Source organism: Rhincodon typus, chromosome 3 (genome assembly GCF_021869965.1).
Source record: "Rhincodon typus isolate 14 chromosome 3, sRhiTyp1.1, whole genome shotgun sequence".
NCBI classification, from domain to species: Eukaryota; Metazoa; Chordata; class Chondrichthyes; order Orectolobiformes; family Rhincodontidae; genus Rhincodon; species Rhincodon typus.
This window is the reverse complement of record NC_063334.1, coordinates 90,219,628-90,238,173: the sequence shown is the minus strand read 5'-3', so window position 1 is coordinate 90,238,173 and position 18,546 is coordinate 90,219,628. Positions and strand designations below refer to the sequence as shown.

Below are 18,546 nucleotides of genomic sequence, written 5' to 3'. Positions count from 1 at the left end.
TCATATGTTAGTGATGTAGAACATGTCAGAATGGCACAATCGGTGAGTCTGAGAGAGCGGGATAAAGGGAATAACCATTTAGTGAGAAAGGATGAGTTACAGAGAGACAATCAAATCCGTGAGAAGGGCTGGTCAATATGAAGAACATTCAGTCATTTATAGAGGGAGTGCTAGATGGAATAAGACACAACAGGTCAGTCAGTATGAGAGAGTTTGACAGAGGTGGGGCAATTGGTCAGTCAGTGATGGAGTATGGGTTGGGTTTGCAGGAAGACAGTGGATGTCACTGATTGGGAAGAGATCAGAAGGGAACAATCATTCAGGCAGGAAGGGAGAGCAGGCTGGAAAGGAGACAATTGCTTAGTCATGTGGGCTTGCAAGTCAGAAACAAAGATGAAGGTCAAAGTTACAGCACAGCTTACAGTCATAGAGTTAACAGCACAGCAACAGACTCTTTGGTCCAACTCGTCTCTGCCAATCAGATATCCTAAACTGATCCAGTACTATTACTTTAACTTTCAGAAGTAAATCAGTTTTGTACACGAAGAAGAAAAATACTGCAGGGCAATGATGAAAGTGTGGTTGATTGATGCCAATTGGATAGATCTTTCACACAGCCAGTAATGGCATAGTCAGCCAAAAGACTTGCTGTACTGTAAGTTCTAAGAAAATTGGAGCAATCTGTAAATTAGTATTCAGTGCTGTGGTTTACACTGCAGTTACACCACTGCATGAGGATGGGAATCACATGTAATTTTCTTCGTTGAATGTTAAATCAAACAACAGTAAAGAGAAATAGATAGTGAAAGTCAATCAATGCAATCAGGTTATGGATATAATAAGCAGACATTTAATGGCGGCTGGATTGTTATTTGTACATTGAAATTTTTCTTTGCAGAAATGGTGGAAGGGAGGGGGTGCAACATATAGAGTATAAAAAACTGCCTAACTCCTCGATAGGGGTGGGAACTGAAACAAAACGGGAAAATAAGTCAACCAAGGGAGCAACAATATTGCAAGAACAAGACAGACTTACATTCATATTGCACTTTCTCACGCTACTGAGAAATGTGTCTGATTTGAAATGAAAAAATAACGACCTTGTTTCTGTGATGATTGGTTCCTGAAAGCACATTTGAGTCTGTAAGGCTTCTCGCACACGTTTAATAATGTGCCAAGGTCTGCCCCGTAATAATAATGCAACACTTTTCATCTGTGTGGTCCCTTGCCAGTAAACCAACAAATTTCGGTCTTGATTCCATAAACCTTCACTTGAGCCTGTGAATGAGTGCTTGTGTGATTAAGATTCATAACCAGTGATTAATCACAGTTGCAACTCCTCAAATTTTGATAGGAATTACATGAAGTGGAACAAACCCATTCCTGGAAAGCTAATATATAATTCATAGTTTAATCAAAAAAATTAATCATTTTCATGGCAAACCTTTTAAAATAGGTATTTCCAACAGTACACAGTGCAGAGAGTCTTAATTTATGATTACCTGACATTTCACAGCCAAGCAACTCCATCCTCAATGTACAGTGTCTCCTACAGACCTGAGGATACAGTCGTATGTACTGGGCCTCTATAGGTGGATTAAAAGAATTTGCATGTGGAGTGTTGTTATCGACATTTCCACGGAAAACCTGCAAAATTTGAACAGATTATATTTAGTGGGAAAGTGCAATGTGTTCAGTTATGAGGTTGATTTATTGATGCAAAAGATCTTTTGCCCACTAAGATTACCAGATTGTTCTCACAAACCATTATACTAAACAGATCAATCTCTACAATAATTAAACACATCAATGAAACAGTTTCTGCCATTATAAATCCCTAAGCATAATGGGACAAAGCAGCATCACAATAAAATGACCAGCTCCCAGGCTAGCTTTGTGGGAGAATTTATCACGTGCCTGGACACATTTTAAGGGGTATTGGAAGATACATTTCAAAACCAAAGTGGAGCAGCATAATGAAATGCAGGGAACATTCACTGTTTAAATCAATAGCCAGAAACAAATGTCAAAGTGTAATCACTTTTCTCATATACTTCTTAGACATATGTCTGCTTTGATCTATATAATGTTAGAAAACCAATGAAAGAGTTATTACCAGTATTAACGTGAAAATGCAGAATTACTTGTAAAGTGGATCACGCTTATTCCACCATAATGAAAGGGACCCTATTGTTGATAATAGGAATTGGAAGACAGAAAACCAAATCTGTTTTTATGTGCAGGGCGCAGCAGAAACTACCCAACCAAAGCCAAGCAAGTAGGAAGAGAAAGATAAAGACATATATTTATATAGTACTTTTCATAACCTCAGGATGTTCCAAGTCACTTTACAACAATGAAGTACTTTTGAAATATAGTCACTGTTGTAAAGTAGGAGTTTATGCATACCATCCAATTTGTGCACAGCCAGTTGCCAAAAACAATGTGATGATAGCCAGTACTTGATGTGAAAATGTTGAGTTTAATGCGTGCATTACTACTAACGCATAAATCAGTCTAAACTTGTGGTAAGGAACTGATTTGCCATGAATTATGAATTATCATAAACTGCTGGAAAATGGTTTTGCAACTAGGTTTGCAAATTCAGGAACTTGCTGTCAATCTAGCCCGAATTTAGGAAATTGCTGTACATATGTGTTAATTGCCAATTAAACACCCCATAGAAACTTAGGGCTTGTACTTAACAGCATTTTAGGTAAAAAATGAAATACTGTTCCTGCAATTAACCTCATGAGTTCAAAAAATTAAAAAACCTCTGAGAGGCAGTAAGCTGTTGGAGATTTTGATCAATTACTGTTTTTAAATCTTATTTTTCCTTTTTCTTGTTTTCTCTGTCTTAATTCAAACCCAATCTTCTTTTCACCTCTCTTTATTACTGTTTACTTGGTTTAACTCCAGTCCATCCCACTTCCTACTCAGTATTTTTCTTTTTCTTTCTCAATCCATAAATGTCAATTGTTAAAGAGATAGACTGGTGGCACCATCATTCACAGAAATCCCAAATGCCCTGTTGCTTTCAGCTTGCCATTCTCAATTTAAACTTCTGACAAGCTATAACCGTAAACTGAAAGATGAAGGGAAATGTTTAACAAATGGGATGTTCCATGCGATGCACTGCTGCAGCAAATCTGGCATCATTTTACTTCAGCTTCCTCACATGGTCAGCATTAGTAGCTCCATTTGGCTAGTTGTCCAAATCAGTCCTGCTTATTCAAATGTTTCAAAGCTCAATAAAACTAGAGTCATAGACTAATAGAGATGAACAGCATGGAAACAGTTCCTTCGGTCCAATGTGACCACGCTGACCAGATATCCTATACAAACTTCGTCCCATTTGCCAGCATTTGGCCCATTTCCCTGTAAACTCTTCCTATTCATATACCCATCCAAATGCCTTTTAAATGTTGTAATTGTACCAGCCTCTGCCACTTCTTCTGGCAGCTCATTCCATACGCGCACCACCCTCTGTATGAAAAAGTTGCCCTTTAGGTAAAAGTGAGTAAATCTCTGTCATGCTTATGTTTGAGGCGGGTGTTGGACTGGGATGGACAAAGTCAGAAATCACATGACACCAAGTTATAGTCCAACAGTTTTACTTGAAAACACAAGCTTTCGGAGCCTTAGTCCTTCTTCAGGTGTTAGCTTATGTTTAGAAGGACATTGATGGCAGTTGCTCTTTTAAAGACAAATGTATAATTCAATAAAAAAAGTTACCACAGTCTTACCAGGCCAGTCAAGTTGTCATGGTCTTACCAGACCATAGAGCTGCTCTCTTATTAGAAAAGAGGCAACTGACTGGTGGTGGTTTAACCTGAGGGTCACCACACCTCAGACGTGGGGTGAGGTAGAGAAGGAGAGTCCATCATGGTAACCTTAGGTGATGCAGGAATTGAACCCATGCTATTGCGGTCATTCTGCAACACAAACCAGCCATCCAGCCACCAAGCTCACTGTCCACCATCACTCATTAGCATCTTAGGGCTGCATCTTCTGCTCTTTCTGGTGACAAGCTTAGAGGCAGGAATGACATTTAAGTAGGGAGGGTGGAGGTATCCCTGGAACCCCCTACATGTTCCCACCTCCATTTGAATGAGATTCTGTCAGAAAGGCCTATCAATGAAGTATCTACCCCACCACTATTTGTGGCTCTAAAGTAGACGATTGATGACTACTTATAGTTCTCCTCCGACCTCTAATGGTCTTAGTCCAGTGGTGGGCAGACCCGTAGCTAATCTGCATGCATGGTAGCTGAAACTGTGCAGCAGGTTGTGACCTTGCAGTGGTGGAGGAGGGTCTCTCAATTGAAGGTACTCAATGTTTGATCAAAGGACTGGACACTGGGAATGTGGGGTGGGCCGCTGAGAGCCTGAACTTGCTTTTAAACCCTCTGCTCCCCTCTCCCTGCAAAAGGTCATCCTTCTCCACCCAGCATAGCCTGGGGAGCTGCACAATTCTGGGACACCGGTGGGTGTTCTTTCTGCAGCAACCATGGACTTCTCTGTGGCACTGCTGAGCACAGGAGCTGCCAGCTTCTGATTGGTTGGGAGCTCTCAGTAGGCAAGATCATCACTCCTGGGGTCTTAAATCCAGGGAAAGGCCCAAGGGTGGCCTCATCTTTGCATTTTCGGCCTTTAAAGCCTTCGTTAAAAAGGCAGCAACTGTCTCTCACCAGCTCTGCAGCAGCAAATGAGGTCTCTGATGCCTTCACACACCTACAGAATGATTCCAAATTGAGGGAGGCCATTAAGTATCTTGTCCAAGAGGACTCCAAGAGCAACTTTGCTTAGTCCATTCCCTGTCCCTTTTCCCGCAGCTCAACAAATCATTTCTCCTTAGGAGCCTATCCAACTCTCTTTTGAAAGTCCTAACTGATTCTGTTTCCACCACACCCTGAGACAGTGCGTTTCAATTCCTAACTGTTGTCTGTCAAGGAAACAAACTTTTCAGAATGTTGTTGTTGCTTAATTTGTTAATTCACCTTAAAAGAACAGTCTCTGATGCTTCATCCTTTTGTCAATGGGAACAAGTTATCTCTCTGTAATTGTCCAGTGATTCTGAGCATCTCTATTAAATCTCCTATAAACCTCTTCTTCTCAAAGGAGAAGCATCTTGTCTTCTCTAATCTATAATTGTAACTGTGACTGGAATCTCTCATCCCTGAAAACATTCTCGTAAACCTTTTCTGCAGCCTCTCTAAAGGCTTTGTTGTGTATTTCACTGAGAATGATTAATATGTGGACTCACAGCAGGCACCCATAATTGAACTAAATTTATTTGCCAAACAGAGAGGATAGAATAACAAAATATTCGACTGCTAAAATATGCCTGTACTACACATCATTCCTACTTAAAAATGTGTATATTAATACGTAAATACATTTGACACTCTAATAGTTAATAAAAATGTTTATACTGAACATCAAGAATGTGGTTATCAAAAATTTTGATAAGTAGCAATAAAATAAAAGCACCTTATTTCTTCGCAAAAACAGAAATTGCTGAAGAAATTCAGCAGGTCTGTCAGCATCTGTGGGGAGAAATCGTAGGAGACTACAAACTCCACTTAATGATTGGGACTTGCACAATTATTAATGTACCTTAATCTAAAACCTGACTCACTTATTGGTAAGAGGTAGTAGGAACTGCAGATGCTGGATGAACACAGCAGGCCAAGCAGCAACAGAGGAGCAGGAAGGCTGATGTTTCGAGCCTAGGCCCTTCTTCAGAAATGGGGGAGGGGAAGGGGGTTCTGAAATAAATAGGGAGAGGAGGGGGAGGCAGATAGAAGATGGATCCAATTCCCCGGTCCCCAACACCTCACCTTTACCATGGACGTCCAGTCCCTATACACCTGCATTCCCCATATAGATGGCCTAAAGGCCCTCCGCTTCTTCCTGTCCCGCAGGCCCGATCAGTCTCCCTCCACTGACACCCTCATCCGCTTAGCCGAATTCGTCCACACCCTCAACAACTTCTCTTTCAATTCCTCCCACTTCCTACAGACAAAGGGGGTGGCCATGGGTACCCACATGGGCCCAAGCTATGCCTGCCTCTTTGTAGGTTACATGGAACAATCCCTCTTCCGTAGCTACACTGGCCCTAAACCCCACCTCTTCCTCCGTTACATTGATGACTGTATTGGCGCCGCCTCGTGCTCCCACGAGGAGCTTGAACAGTTCGTTCACTTCACCAACACCTTCCACCCCAACCTTAAATTCACCTGAACCATCTCTAATACCTCTCTCTCCTTCCTGGACCTCCCTGTCTCCATCTCTGGCAACCACCTAGAAACCAATATCCATTTCAAGCCCGCCGACTCCCACAGCTACCTAGAATATACCTCCTCCCACCCACCTTCCTGCAAAAATGCCATCCCCTATTCCCAATTCCTTCACCACCGCCGCATCTGCTCCCAGGATGAGGCATTCCACTGCCATACATCTCAGATGTCCTCGTTTTTCAAGGACCGCAACTTCCCCAACTCAGTGGTCGAGCATGCCCTCGACCGTGTCTCCCGCATTTCCCGCAACTCATCCCTCACACCCCATCCCCGCAATAACAAACAAAACAGAATCCCCCTCATCCTCACGTACCACACCACCAACATCCGGATCCAACGCATCATCCTCCGACACTTCCACCATCTGCAATCCGACCCCACCACCAAAGACATCTTTCCCTCCATACCCTTATCTGCTTTTCGGAGGGACCACTCTCTCCGTGACTTCCTTGTCCGCTCCACACTCCTCTCCAGCCCCACCACACCCGGCACTTTTCCCTGCAACCGCAGGAGGTGCTACACCTGACCCTACACCTCCTCCCTCACCCCCATCCCAGGCCCCAAGAAGACTTTCCACATCAAGCAGATGTTCACCTGCATATCTGCTTACGTAGTATACTGCATCCGCTGTTCCCGTTGTGGCCTCCTCTACATCGGGGAAACCAAGCGGAGGCTTGGGGACTGCTTTGCAGAACACCTATGCTCGGTTCGCACTAAACAACTGCACCTCCCAGTCGCGAACCATTTCAACTCCCCCTCCCATTCCTCAGATGACATGTCCATCCTGGGCCTCCTGCAGTGCCACAACGATGCCACCCGAAGATTGCAGGAACAGCAACTCATATTCTGCTTGGGAACCCTACAGCCCAATGGTATCAATATGGACTTCACAAGCTTCAAAATCTCCCCTCCCCCTACCGCATCCCAAAACCAGCCCAGCTCGTCCCCGCCTCCCTAACCTGTCCTTCCTCCCACCTATCCCCTCCTCAAGCCACACTCCCATCTCCTACCTACTAACCTCATCCCGCCCCCTTGACCTGTCCGTCCTCCCTGGACTGACCTATCTCCTCCCTAACTCCCCACCTACGCTCACCTTTACTGGCTCCATCCCCGCCTCTTTGACCTGTCTGTCTCCTCTCCACCTATCTTCTCCTCTTTCCATCTTCTATCCGCCTCCCCCTTTCTCCCTATTTATTTCAGAACCCCCTTCCCCTCCCCCATTTCTGATGAAGGGTCTAGCCCAAAACGTCAGCCTCCCTGCTCCTCTGATGCTGCTTGGCCTGCTGCGTTCATCCAGCTCTACACCTTGTTATCTCACTTATTGGTAATTTTACGATAACATCCTAGCATCTTTTTGATTTTTGTGAGGCTTTGACAATTTCCAAAGAGAGAATTTAATCGTCACCATTTGTCAGTCAATTGCATTACTATTACTATCAACACCCTGGGGTTATTACTGACCAGAACTGGACTGGATCAGTCATGAAATTCGTTACAGTAGCAGGTCAGAGTCTCGGCATTTTTCAGTGAGTAACTCATGTTCTGTCTTCCAAATACCCTTCCACAACCTACTAGGCACAAATCAAGAGTGTGATGGAATACTGGACTACTGTCTACTTGCCTCGATGAATATAGTTTCAACAACACTCAAGAAATTTTTCACTATCCAAGACAATACAGCCCACTTGATTAGCACCTCATTCATCACCTTCAACACTCACTCCCTTCGCCACTGATGCACAGTGGCAACGGTGTGTATCATCTACAAGATGCACTGCTGAAATTCACAGGCTTCTTAGACAGCACCTTCCAAATCCATGGCCACGAGCATCTAAAAGGACTAGGGTCAGTAGATAAATGGGAACACTACCACCGCCTGCAAGTTTCCCTCCAAGCTACGTATTATCCCAATTTAGAATTATTCCATTAATCAATTCCATAACTATTGCTGGAACAATTACTGGAAATCCCCTCTAAGCAGTACTATGGGTGTCCCTATGCAGTAGGTCAAGAAGGCAGCCTGCCTCCATATTCTTGAGGCTACGCAGGGACAGGCAATAGATGCTGCCTTACCCAGAGACGGCTGGATTTCATGAACAACTTTGAAAAACAACATGTCTTTTTTGCTCCAGTGATTTTTACTATGACCTCTGATCAGCACTGAGCTCTATAAATCACATGTCTGGTGTATCATGACTCACCCTCGTGTTGTCTCGTTTTTCCCTTACTTTGTTATTGACCTCAGGCTTAAGCAAATTAAACCGTGGTCCAGGAGCATGTTTAAACACTAATTCATTAGGTTAACAACCTGTTCCAGAATAGAAAATCATTTTGCTAGTCCCGTAAAGAATCTTAGAAATTATTGTCTTGTGTGTAACCTGAAAAATTGTTCTTGAAAGATCTCTTCACAATCTGTACATTTCTTTCTGCAATGGCTTTTGATGCACGGTAATTCTGGTGGTACTAGAGCATGTTGACTCAATTCTTAGATATATTTCAAACTATTTTGTCATAAACTGTGGATTACTATATGACATCAACATTGTTGACAACCCATAAATTGGAAACCAACTTCTCAAAACCTCAATAATTTTGGCACTTGTATTGGGTATTTATATTCACTTGCTATAGCTATCAAATCAAACAAAGTGCTCTTTCTCTTCCATTTTAAAAATTTCCATATGTGCTCATTCCCTTGGTTTTCTTGGGTTTGATTATGGAATGAAAGGAAGTTTGGGTGGATTATTTCTCATTCTTGGATATACTTCACAACTTTTCACAATGTTATTTGCTCTATCTATGAGTGATACCATAGGAAAGTTTCTTTCTACTGCTTTCATATGGACTATGAATTTGTGCTTTTCATGAAATTCATCTAACAATCTCAATCTAAAATTTGGTGGAATAGTGTTTTCTCGCTTAGCAGACAGCCTTGATCAGCATTTAGTTCGATGTGTGTGGAATACTGCCGCAACTTCTCATAATCCCACTCTAGGCTACCATTTCATTAAATAATTCACTTTTCTGAACACCACATCCTTGGAAGTCTCTTCACTAATTCTTCATGTCATTTGTGCATGTTAAGTAATTCACTGGTACTCTAGTGGCTGGAAATGAATCAGTATCCATGAGAATGTTTGAAAGAATGTCTGCATTTGCATGATCTGCTGACTTACTGTGTACAGTATTGGTCACTCTATTTACAGACAGTTGTTCGTGTATTGGCAGCAGTGAGAAACAGTTTACTAATCCAATACATAGAATGAGTGGATTAGTTTATGAGAACAGGTTTAACAGGCTAGGCCTATGCCTTCTGGAGTTTAGCGGAGTCAGAGGTGACTCCAGTGAAATTTAAGATACTGAGGGGACTTGACTGGATGGATATTGAAAGGATGTTTCCACTTGTAGAAGAAACTTGAACTAGGGGTCATAGCTTAAAAATAAGGGGATACCAATTTAAAACAGAGATGAGAAAACATATTTTCTGTCAAAGGGTTGACAGTCTTTGGAATTTGCTTCCACAAAAGACAGTGGATATAAATCTTTAAATATTAATGCAGAGGTCAATAGATTCTTGGTTAGCAAGGAATGAAAGATCATCAGGGATATGCAGGAGTGTAGAGTTAAGGTTAAAATCAGATCAGATCATGATGGAGCTGGATTGAAGGGCTGAATGGCCTGCACTTTTGTTTCATGTTCTTGTGTCCATATGCTAGTATGATATTTATATGAAATTACACTGATAGGCCATCAAAATCACTCCCATTTTGAAACTACGTTGTCACTAGGGGTAGTGTCCTCTTCTTCAAACCAAACAAGAGCTTGTGATATGTTACCAAAGTGAACTTTGCACCATACAAGTATTTACAGAACTTAGCAACAGTGTGTATATAGCTAATGTGCAGGAACTATATGTCAAAGGCTTCTCCGTAGTGTCTTCCATTACAATAAATTGGGGCGAGACATTGCTGATAAAGCCAATTATTTCTCGGGATTATAGTAGGTCAAAATAGCATCTGTAATCAGTACTTGTTTCACATCTCTAATTTTTTTCTGATATTCACAGACTAGTCTGAAACTATTCTATCTTTGATGGTCATTCGGTGACTGCAACCTGGAGTTCTACTCCATTAACTTTCTGAAGTCTGGAAAAACACTGTTTCATGTCACTCAGCAAAATTTGGATCAAATATACCTGTTCCTCGCTGAGTGTCAGCTTTGCTGACAAGCCTGTTATCGGACCGCGATCACCAAATGTCTCACTATTTTTTCTGAGGCCATCAGTAAAGAGAAAAAGTACATTTACTAAACATCAGAAACATAAAGCAAATAATTTAGTACCTTTTCAGATCAAGCTAAAATAGCTTTCAAAAAACATTACTTTCTTCACCATATGAGGTACGCAGAAGGAATGTGAAACAATTGTCCCAGATCACAAACTGGATGTACGCACTGATGCACTTAACAATTTGTACACTCCATCAACATTGTGGCACATAGAAGAAACAACTGGAGTGTGGATATAACTTCAAAATCCCTTAGGAGGATAAATTTTCATAAAGGGTTGTGAAAGGTTGTTTGGAACAGAAGAAAGAAGCAAATAACCACAAGTCTCTTTTAATATTTGAGTTTGGAAGAACATTACAAATGGGAATAATCTATATTAGGTTGTTCAAACAAAGTGGACATCTCTTTCATTCCAAAACTCTGATCCTTCATTTTATTAAGAACTTCAAGGCTGTTAGGATAAACTATTCCATTCAGTTATACATAATTTGCATTTAGCAGAAAACACATACATTATTCTCAGTTAGGCGTTTTCAATCGTTGAGGTTAATTTAATGCTATCATCTAAGATTCAGCAACATGAATTAATGCCAGCTATTCAAACTTTTGAAATGTAATCACCTCACCAGTACAGAAAAAAAAAACATTGGAGTTCTAAATATATGTATGGCACTTAGCCCATCTATTTACCTTAATGAGGTAAATTAAATGAGAGAAGGCATTATTCCAAAAAAACAAGTTTGACTAAAGAAAATAGATTAACTACCAAAAGCTGAACATTTTCAGTTTTAACACTGATGAAGAACCCACTTGAGCTCCCCTTGACTCACGGGGTAAGTGCACTTTGCAGGGTGTTATGAATCATAGCAAACAGGATCAATTAGCCGATTTGTTCTGAGAATGTAGCAGCAGCATAGCATCAAATATTGAAGCAAAGATCATGTGAGCTATGAATCAAAGGATAGAGGAATAGAGTGAGCATGTGCAATTAAAGCTATTGCAAATTAGTGTAAGGGTAAATACAGAGTAAACACCATCACGGACTTGTTGGGCTTAATTGATGATTTCCATGTTGGAATTTCAATGTAATATAATTCCCATGTAATTGGTTTTTTGTACTCCATGTTGGAGTAAAACTGAAACATCCAGAGCTCCTTCCCGGCATGTTGGAATTTATTGGGACAGGGTTGAACACAGTGATGACCCAAAATACACTGCCAGTACTTCCTTAGACACAGCAAATGACTACCTGGTCTAAGTGCTAGATGGAAGCTGCCATCTGGCAAATTGCATCACAGTATAAATTACCACAGACAAGAACAGTAAAGACAGGAAATAGAGAAACACGAAAAGAACAAAAGGACAATTTAACCGATGGATGTTTCAGTGTTTATTGCTTCATCCATGAGGTGAGAGCGTCACTGGTTAGGCCAGCATTTACTGCGAATCCCTAATTGCCCAGAGGGCAGTTAAGAGTCAACCACATTGGCTATGCATCTGTAGTCACATGTAGGCCAGAGCAGATAAGAATGGCAGTTTCCTTTCCTAAAGGACTTTAAAAACCAGATTTTTTTTCCAATAATCATTAGATTCTTAATTCCAGATTTTAATTGAATTCAAATTCTGTCATCTGCCATGGCAGGATTTGAACCCAGGTGCCTGGAACATTACCTGGGTTTCTGCTTTAACCAGCTTTAATAGCACTGGGTCATCACTTCCACCCCCACCCCACCATAGTTTCAGTTATGAAGAGAGATTGGATAGACTGGGACTGTTTTCCTTGTAGCATATGAGACTGGGGGTGAGGGCATGATTAAGATGTCCAAAGTTAAAAGAGATAGGGCAGACGAGAAAATCTTTTCCTCTTGGTGGAGCGATCGATGACGAAGGACAGCAGATTTAAGGTAAGGTGTAGGATGTTTACAGGAGAAGTGAGCAAAACATTTTTCACCCAGATTAAATTCACTGCCTGCATGGGTGGCTGAGGCAGAAATCTTCATCATTTACGAAGTAATTAGATTTCCACTTGTAATGCCAAGGTTTACAGGGCTATGGGCGAAATGATATAAAAAGGGATTGGAATAGTTAGGTGGTTGTTTTTCACTGTAGCAGATTCATAGAGTCATAGAGATATACAGCACGGAAACAGACCCTTCAATCCAACTTGTCCATGCTGACCAGATATCTCAAATTAATCTAGTCCCATTTGCCAGAATTTGGCCCATATCCCTCTAAACCCTTCCTATTCACATGCCCATCCAGAAGCCTTTTAAATGTTGTAATTGTACCAGCCTCCACCACTTCATCTGGCAGCTCATTCCATACATGCACCACCCTTTGTGTAAAAAGGACCCGTTAGGTCCCTTTTTAAATCTTTCCCCTCTCATCTTAAACTTATGCCCTCTAGTTTTGGACTTGCCCACCCCAGGGAAAAGACCTTGGCTATTCACCCTATCCATGCCCCTCATGATTTTATGAACTTCTATGAGATCATCCCTCAGCCTTTGATACTCCAGGGAAAACAGACACAGCCTTTTCAGCCTCTTCCTTATAGCTCAAACCCTCCAACCCCAGCAACATCCTTATGAATCTTTTCTGAACCCTTTCAAGTTTCACACATCCTTCCTATAGCATGGACACCAGAATTGAATGGGCTGAAAAGCCTTTGTCTGTGTCATAGATCTTTACAAATCCCCTCAGCCTTCTCCTGTCCAAGAAAAACATTTTTTCATCCCTAGAACCATTTTCGTAAACTTCTTCTGCACTCTGCCCAATGCATTCACATCCTTCGCATAAATGAACTGTACAGAATACTCAAGTTGAGGTCTAAATAGTGCCCTACACACATTCAGTATAACTTCCCTACTCTTGTACTCTATACCTCTGTTAACGAAGCTGAGAATACTGAATACTTTATTAATTGCTCTCTCTATCTGTCCTGTCACCTATAATGATGTATGCAATATACACTCAGGTGTCCGTGTTCCTGCACACCCTTTAGAATAGTAACCCTTGTTTCATACTCTGCTCTTTGTACCAAAATGTATCTCCTCACACTGGTCTGCATTGAAATTAGTCTGGAAACTATTCAATCACTCCATCAACTTATCAGTGTCCTTTTTAACTTATACACTGTCCTCCTCACAGTTTATAATGCTTCCAAGTTTTATATTAGAAACTTTGAAAACGTACCCAGAACACAGCAGAAAATCAAGGTCCCAATAATGATCCATGGGAAATTCCATCTCAGACATTTCTCCATCCCAAAAAAATCCATAAACATGTTCACTCTGTTTCCTACCTCCCAACCAGCCTGGTCAGCATGTTGTTCCCATCTTTTATTCCAGACGCGACACACCTTTCACAAAAGTCAAATGTGTGGCACTGTACCAAACACCTTTTAGAAGTCCATGCACACAACTTCAACAACATGCTCTCATCAATCCCCTCCGTTACCTCTCAAACAACTCCAGCAAGTTTGTGAGATATCATTTTCCTGTAACAAATCCATGCTGGCTGTTCCAAATTAACCCACAGTTGTCCATGTGACTATTCATCATATCCCAAATAACTGTTTCTCGAATTGCTCCCCACCACCAAAGTTTTATAATTTTATTTGAACAGCACAATGTTTGCAATTCTTCTGTTCTCTGGCACCACCTTCAATAGAAAGTGACTTTACTATTTGCCTCAAACGGTTCTGTGGTACAGAGTTCCACATTCTCTCAATTTTGCAAATGAAGCTGTTTCTCCTTACTGCATTTGATAACAGCCACCTTGCATTTGACAGGGCTCAATTTTGGATTTTTCACACATATAAAAACATTTTGATTCATCCAGTACTAGTCTCATTTTTAAAAGACTTTATCAGGTTACCTTCAATATTCTCTTTCTAAAGATAAAAGTTGTTCAACATTTTTTTAACAAGAGATTTAATCCCTCAGATCTAGTCTCATCCTTTTAAATCTACTTTTTCTGCACTTTCTTCAAAGTTTCTATGTATTTTTTACAGTATGGTGGTTGGTGTTGTGGACAGGTAGAGCACAGAAACAGATCCTTCGGTCTAACTAGTCCATGTCAACCAATCCAATCCCACTTGCCTGCATTTGATCCATATCCTTCTAAACCTTTCCTTTTCATGTACCTATCTTCTACATGTTGTAACTGTACTTGCACCCACCCCTTCCTCAGGCAGTTCATTCCACATATGAGAAAGCTGCTCCTCAGGTCCTTTGGAATCTTTCTCCTCTCACCCTAAAAATATGCCCTCTGGTTTTGAACTCCCCCACCCTAGGGAAAAGACCTTTGCTCTTCACCTTATCTATGCCCCTCCTGATCTTATAAACCTCGATAAGGTCATCCTTCAACTTCCTATGCACTGGTGAAATAAGTCCCAACCTATCCAGCCTCTCCTTATAATTCAAACCCTTCAGTCCCAGTAATATCCTTGTAAATCTTTTCTGAACCCCTCTTCAATTTAATACTATCCCTCCTGTAGCAGGACAACCATAATTGTACACAGCACTCCAAAAGTGGCCTCACCAACGTCCTGTACAACTCCTTTACTCAATGGTCTGAGCAATGAAGTCAAGAGTGCTAAACACCTCCTTTACCATCCTGTCTACCTGTGACACAACTTTCAAAGAACTATGTATCTGAACCTCTGGGTCTCTCTGTTCGACAACACTAGCCAGGGCCCTACCATTAACTGTATAAGAGCTGCCCTTGTTTGTTTTACCAAAATGCTATACCTCACATTTATCCAAATTAAACTCCATCTGCCACTCCTCAGCCCATTGGCCCAATTAATCAAGATCCCTTTGTAATCTTAGATAACCTTCTTCACTGTACACTATACCACTAATTTTGATGTTATCCACAAGCTTACTAGCCATACACAAGTTAAATAAAATCATGTGGCTGAAATACATTTCATTTTTTTTCATCTTACCTTGTCCTCATAGGTGCCTTTTACTTTGTAAGTAGTCCAGGTTTTGCCATCACCACTATAAGCAATCTTGTATGATTTCACATACTCTGGGCTGCCAAATCTTTTAGCACCTTGGCTAATCAATCCTGTGATTCTCATGGTCCGTTGCAGATTAATCTGAGGAAGGAAAATCATTCAATAAAAAGACAAGCACATAAAGTTTTGATTCTTAAAAAGCTTCAGGTTTTTGGTATCATTGCTGACACTTACCTTCACAGCGTCACTAAGACTGCCCATTTCTACCCCTGTAAGCTGACTTCACCCCTTTCACCATTCATCTGCTATTGTAACAATCATTCTTTTCTTCATTTTCTTCCTTTCTTCTTTTCTTGACTTGACTATTCATACCCAGTCTTTGCTGGTTTCCACATTTTACCCTCCACAACTTAAACTCGCCGAAAGTACTGTTGACTGTGTCTTAACTCCAGGTCCCATTCACGCATCACCGCTGTGCACAGTGGCTCTTGGTCAAACATTGCCTTGATTTCAAATTTGCATCTTTGTTTCCAAATCCATCTGTGGCCTCACCCTCTCTGCAACCTTTTCCAACATCATAACCCTCTAGGCTATCTTCACCCATCTAGTCTGGCCTCTTAAACATCCTTGATTTTAATTACTCCCCCATTCATGCAAACAACTTTTGTTACTTAAGCCCTGGAGTTTGGAGCTTTTTATCAAACTGAGCCACTTCTCTACTGTGACAAGTGGTCACTGGACTCAAAACATTAACTGTGTTTTTCTCTCAACAGATACTGCAGACCTGTTGTTTCTCCAGCACAGTGTTTTTGTAGCCATCTCTCTATCTGGTATTTCCCTTTTAAGATACATCGAAAAACCTACTCTTGCTCTTATTTTCTGTGTTAACTCTTTGCTCATACCATTGATCATTTGTCCTGATATCTTATGTGGCTTGTTGTCATATTTTATTGTATAATAATCCTGCATTGGGATGTCACATGACCTGTGTGCTATATAGATATAAATTGTTGTAAGATCCTAGGGCAGGACAAACAGAGACAAGCACAGGAATTTCTAGAGGCCTCGTTCTCCACCAAGAAGGCCATCAATAAATACATAGAATTAGACTCTATATATACACCACTGCGAAGGAAAACCAGAAATGAGGTAACCAATTCCAATGGACCCCAGAATTTAACTACCAGGCAGGAAAACACAACAGTGCTTCATCAGAGGCTGCACTGATGATGTTACCCAGCAGGGTAATGAAACCAGCTCGGCGAGCCAACCAACCACAACATCCACAACTCGAGCTACAAATCCACACGAGAACCTTATATTATGACAACTTCCAAGACACTTAATTGACTATTAGAAATTATCATCAGCAAATGAATTATAATGGTTGGTACTATATGTTAGTCAGGTTGGTCAACTGATTGGAAATTTTTTTCTCTGAACTTAAGGCATATCTTTTAGCGGGTCTTATTTTGTTAGATGTTGATTCTCGTTCATATATTCTGCTGTTATCCTCTGTAGTAATCTCTACTTAGCAGATGTAGAAGCATACCTTTACAAGTGCAAAGTATTTTGAACACACAGTAAGAGGTTATGCAAGGCAAACTGTACAGCTATATGAGCAATTTATAGGCAGCGATGTATGTATCACTTAATTGTACAAGTTGTGTGAGATCAAGGATTGAGAGTTGAGCCTCCTAGCTTAGATACAATCACTCATGTGGAAGGTGGATTTGGAGGATCTAAGTAGAAGAGATAATCCAACATCAAAGAATTGGTGTTCTAGGAATTGACATTGTCATCCTAGGAGAGTAAAAAGGATTAACTCAACCATGTCACTCAAAGACAAGGTTGTACACACTCTGGAAACATTATTAGCTAATACACAAAAATCATCTGTTCAATAGACTGATGATCCAATGTCTTTAACTTGATAGTTTTCAAAAAAGTTTATTCCTAGCGTAATGTCACCAATGTGCAGTATTCCTAGATAGTAGTCTCAACTGTCATTTAATAATAATACACCAAACTGCCTTTGCAACCTCTTACTGGTTAATTTTGTGATTTACAAATGGTCCAGTATATCTGCCTAAATATTATATACTATATATAAATTATTGTATGCTGAATGTTTGAAATAAAGCTGTGATAATCTGCGCTTTGCAACAGACAAACAAATATTTATGCACGACTTAACGTCTTATTTCATTTTTTGATAATTTAGCAGGAAAAAGATTAATTCATTCAACCCAGTAATTTGTGGGCACCCTAATTCAGATTTGATATATATTTTTCAGGATAATGATCCCTGTGTTTTACATATAGGTACTGGGCCATATGAAATATGAAAACAAATAATGCTGCAATGCTAACACTTTTGTCATTCAGTTGTTGAATGTGGAAAAGCCAAGCTCCATCTACTCAAAGCAGTTGGTCCAGATGTAAATGCAGAAGTCAAAGAAAAAAAAATAAGCCAATTAAATATTAGCATGTAAAAGCAAAACAAATTACACTGACAAATATGCTCAACTCCAAAAAAAGGTAGCAATAAAGGCTGATATGAGGGCATTCTATTTGATAACAAACAAACTGTAACCAACCAATTGATGGTCTAAGCAAAAACAAAATTTGTTTCTCAAACAAAGTTTGCTTATGAGCAAACTAGAAGATGCAAAGAAGTAGTAAGATTTTCCATAAAATCCTCAAAACTCCCCCTCTAGACAGTACATGCAGTATTACTCAATTGAGAATGTGATTTAACTGGCAGTCACTGTAAACATGAGATAGGTCATTGATATAAAGAACACGTCACGTGGAGAGAATCACGTCTGTGTTGAATTATTCGAAGAAGTGAATTTGAGATCTTAGCTAACATCTGACACTTATTTGTTTACCTTGAACAGCAAAGAATTAGAATCAAAATCTAGAGAAAGGATGTCACTGTCAAGGACAAAAGCGATGGAAACAATTGATTACAATGTTGCTACCCAGA

At 40.5% G+C, this 18,546-nt stretch overlaps 1 protein-coding gene across 5 annotated transcripts in view; it reads right to left on the bottom strand.

Moving 5' to 3' along the window:
* The window catches only part of LOC109920118 (EGF-like repeat and discoidin I-like domain-containing protein 3), a 210,483-nt gene that overhangs the window by 66,794 nt on the left and 125,143 nt on the right, over window positions 1–18,546 (bottom strand). For all 5 annotated transcript variants that reach the window (XM_048594829.1, XM_048594835.1, XM_048594839.1 and 2 more), the window contains 2 exons: window positions 15,540–15,695; window positions 1,503–1,647 (listed from right to left, as the gene is read on the bottom strand). In XM_048594829.1, coding sequence (XP_048450786.1) covers window positions 1,503–1,647; window positions 15,540–15,695 — 301 coding nt within the window. The remainder of the gene's footprint in view (window positions 1–1,502; window positions 1,648–15,539; window positions 15,696–18,546) is intronic.